Source organism: Rhagoletis pomonella, unplaced genomic scaffold (genome assembly GCF_013731165.1).
Source record: "Rhagoletis pomonella isolate Grant_MI unplaced genomic scaffold, Rhpom_1.0 Rhpom_scaffold_00002, whole genome shotgun sequence".
Classification (NCBI taxonomy): Eukaryota; Metazoa; Arthropoda; class Insecta; order Diptera; family Tephritidae; genus Rhagoletis; species Rhagoletis pomonella.
Genome location: NW_023458556.1, coordinates 91,270,327 through 91,274,442, shown reverse-complemented (window position 1 = coordinate 91,274,442; position 4,116 = coordinate 91,270,327). Strand labels below are relative to the sequence as shown.

General features: G+C 34.1%; 1 protein-coding gene across 4 annotated transcripts; it reads right to left on the bottom strand.

Moving 5' to 3' along the window:
- Positions 1-11: 11 nt before the first annotated feature.
- On the bottom strand, positions 12-2,697 carry LOC118734765. Of its 4 annotated transcripts, none has more exons than XM_036464452.1 (2): positions 2,525-2,694; positions 12-2,165 (listed from the first exon to the last, which is right to left on the bottom strand). In XM_036464452.1, exon 2 carries the CDS (start codon positions 978-980, stop codon positions 81-83), a length of 900 nt encoding a protein of 299 aa, XP_036320345.1. In that variant the 5' UTR covers positions 981-2,165; positions 2,525-2,694; the 3' UTR covers positions 12-80. The 4 variants fall into 4 exon arrangements, with proteins under 4 accessions (XP_036320345.1, XP_036320346.1, XP_036320347.1 ...); XM_036464453.1 differs by having other exon boundaries at positions 12-2,078; XM_036464454.1 differs by having other exon boundaries at positions 1,564-2,165; positions 2,525-2,697.
- Between the last annotated feature and the right edge of the window lie 1,419 nt (positions 2,698-4,116).

Below are 4,116 nucleotides of genomic sequence, written 5' to 3'. Positions count from 1 at the left end.
TAATTTTCTACTTTAAGTAATTAAAAAATAATAACTAAATACCAAAATATATTGGTAACGAAAGTCTGACTATGAAATTTTTACAAATTATCATAAAATGGTTTATAAAAATTTGGAATAAGTTTTTTTTTAATCAAGTCATTAATATCGGCTCTCTTATTTGCTGGTATACCTGGTTTGGTATGAAAAGCTTTGTTTAAAGAAATCGCTTTTGCTTGCATCTTTTTTTTAATAACAATCGCCTCCTTGAACTTTTCGTCAGCGTAAGCGGTCTTATAAAAAACAGAATTTGGTGATTCTCGTTGAACTCGAATTGTTTTTACTAGCGACAGTTTCAAATCTGCCATATTTAATGGACCGATGTCATTTGCCAGTATTTTTAAATCTAAAAAATCCTCAAAACATAGCTCGTTAACATTAAATGGGTCTCCTCTTTTCTTTGCCGATCGGATTATTGATACAAATCCTTCAGTTGTATAAATGGGACCACTTTTAAGCATACGCTTGGTTTCTCTCTCGATTAAGGAATGAGCTGAATCGCCTTCATTTTGTGTATGACCTTTGATAAGGTACTTGTGGGTGATTGATTTTATACCCAAATAGCGCACGGCGTATAAGTACATGGCAATCATGAATTTGTTTTTTTGCTGTCCGGCACAGTTATCCGAATAAAATATTATTTCAGCATCTTCTGTGGTCGACAAATTTTTAATATATTGTAGAACGCACGTACATAATTCATTAACTCCACGGCGTCCATTGGCTTCGTCCCATACAAAGCATTGGCATTTATTCGTTTTTATGTCATATATAGTGAAGTTGAAAACATTTAGTTTTGACTTGTAATAAAATGCGGAGACATCGCCCTTAGGTAATTGCATGACAGCTTGTAAATCATACACTGCTACAAATACGTTCATATCTTCTTTGTCTTTTTTTTTCATCTCTTGACAAATTTTTTTCATGCAAGTGATTTTCATACATTTCTTTCATATTAATTTTCTCCACTTCATCCATGTTACTGTATGATGTACATTCTTCACACAAATCTTTTTTTGGGACGAAAAATGAGATGTTGAAATCCTCCGTAAAAGTTCTATAGAAATAAATGTAGTTGCAAAACGGCTCATTTTTTTCTTTACACATGTCTACGTAGTCGTTATATATGCTTGTTACGCTTTTGCTTCCTTCAATAAAGGTTTTGGATGTGTTTGCTCTTGTGTAATGACTTTCAATTTTTGGTATTTTATCTAGGAATTCCTTAATTCCAGCTTTTAATTTAGGATCAAGTTTTTTCTGTTTCCCGTGTTTACCTCTTTGGTCGGGTTCTAATATTTGGTTAGCGAGTTTTTGATGCTTATCCAATACGGTTCTAATTGAACGATCGGTGATAGCCAGGGTGTTTTTAAAAAACAGTTTGCAAACGCGCACAATCTCATCACCTTGTTTTAAAAAAAACGCATTATTATTTTTGCGAGGCCCTCTGGTTCCCCCAATGCGCATGTACCGGTATCTGGGCTCAATTTTTTGCATACATTTGTCGATATATTGTCTTTGCTTTTCTATGTCACCAAGGGCCCAGTATAAGTTAAACAAATGTTTTCGTTCGTCATCACTAAAATTTTTGTAACATTCGAGCTTACAAGTCTCAGCACATGGAGTTTTCATTTGTCTTGCAGGTTTAACTTTTTTTATCAGCGTGTGTGATTCATACTCCATTCCACTATTTCTTTTCTTTTTAATGATGTTCCTCTTCCATTTTTCTGGCTGTTTTGCTCTTTTTTCCCCTTTTTCAATGGACTATTTGGAATCATGGAAGAACTTACCATTTTTGAAGTTGAAGTGCCAGGTTGTGAATTACTGAGTGATGGTGCCGCGTAAGAAATCGATGTGCTATCAACACTTTGCTGCACAACTGTACTAGCGGTGTCACGCTGACAATTCTCCAAAAGTGGGAGGAATACAGTCGTAGAATTGGCTGATGGATTAAATGTTTTATCGTTGCTATCCTCGCTATCACTTTCTTGCTGTGGTGATTTTGGGCAGTATGTTACATCAGCCATGGAGTCGTCAGTCTCCTGAAAAAGAGGATGATCGGGATAAACTCGAAGATGAAGTTGACGATGAGGATTTGCTGCTGTTGCAGTTTGACATTTTAAAATAAGCTAAAACAAAAACTTATTAATGTGATCGTGCGTTTTATTCATATATAGCTATAATTTTTATCAGCAATAGCGTCATATTTTGTGTTAGTGAGAGCTATTTATTGTTACTGTAAATAATGCTATGTTCAACAACGACGCATTTTGTTATAATGTAAAAGGCTGACTGTTTAATAGTCATTCTTTTATATGTAATAACGTCATAACACGAAATACTTAAGTTGACGGTAGTATTTTTATCAACAAGAACGTCATATTTTGTACTATACAAAGTTTGAATTAAATCAAACTTTTCATCAGCATAGTCATAACTCAAATTAGCGCTGTCTACTTGAAATAATCTAGATTAAAAATACCATTACCTTTTCACAAAGAACTCCACAACACAAAATACGCCTCTATTTGAGAAAGCCAAACGATCTTAACACGACGGCAGCAGTGGCACAACTGAGATATGTCGCTCTTTCGTATAAAAAAAGTTGAAACAGATGAAATGAAATAACGGCGTATTCTCTTCGCAAGCGGAGTGTATAAGAGTGTGTAAGAGATATTATTATGAATTTTTTACACAACATGAAGTATGGTATAACGAATAATTCTACATCATTAACTCAAAAATCACGTTTTTTGAGTTATGCCGGTCTTGCAGCAAATGAGCGATATGTTTTGAATCGCGGCGAAATGAATTAAAGCGACTTATGCATGCGTATAAACGTAGTATCTGATTCCAAATGTCAACGTTCAGACGTTTGGAAAGAACGGGTTGTTGCTGGCGTTCAGCGAACAGCTGTGAATCATGCGCTTCTGGAATTTGTTGTTCCGTTTATTTATATATGTATATCAATACGGATTTGTGTAGCCAGTTGATATTTCAAGATCAGAGTATGTACTTCATTGTGAATGCTCGTTAGTTTTTGGACTTTCTGCGCCAGCAATGACTTTAGCCATACATTTGCGCACAAGAAAGATGTTCTCAATAGATCATTCATTAACGTAGGCAGTGTTTTGAATTTTTATGCACACCTTAGGTGAACTTTCCTTAGAATGTTTAGATTTTTTTGAAACTAGCTTACCCCTCGGGCTTCGCTTTATCCTACAAGTTTCAAGCTGCCACTCTATCTATAGGTCGACGCTATGCTTTGTGAGGGTGAAATTACTTTGCCCTGACTGGTCACAACCAATTGCGATTACACTTGCATCGGATAGGTGTGATCACAGATCGCAATGCCGGCTCTGCCTTAAAGATGATGAAACTTCAGAGCATATTCTCCTGTCTCTTGTTCTGTTACACTCAAGACTTAACTAACTATGTTTTTCAAGTGATTTTTTTTTTTGTATAAGAATATTGTCTGCGCTTTAACCAAATTCATAAAAATCAAGCATTCAAGCTACATATATATGTATGTACAACATTTAGAAAAATTAAAAAAATTTCCTCAAAATTTCGAAATTTTTACTCTGAACTTTTAGAAAATTTTTGGATATGCAGTTTTGTGCATATGTGGATGCATAGGGCATGGAATTTTAGTATAACCAAAAATTCATTTTTTTCATATTTTTTTTTGCAGCCGGTCGTTTGTGTTTTTTTTCATTTAATAATTGCCATTTATAAAAACGGGCGTTGATTTTTAAATTTTTTTGCGAACATCATAGTGTGTAATTACATACCTGTCCATTTTTTCGTTTTACCTAAAGAATCATTTAAATATTAAGGCAATCCAAAGCTCCTCAGGAATCCAGTGAAATTAGTTTGGATGGAGCCATATGTTCGCCTTTTATCGATATGCATACATACATATATATGTAAGTATATAAAATGTTTGCATTAAAGCGTTTGAAAATTAATGCAATTAAGTAGTTTACGCTTTTTTTTAAGAAGTTTGTAATATAAAGATAACTACGAAAACTAAAGCGGGCACAAAAAGGTTTATTTGTTTTTCATACAAAATACTTA

Excerpts from the sequence above, each read along its gene's own strand:
- LOC118734765 (XM_036464452.1), bottom strand. The coding sequence starts at position 980 with ATGAAAATCACTTGCATGAAAAAAATTTGTCAAGAGATGAAAAAAAAA.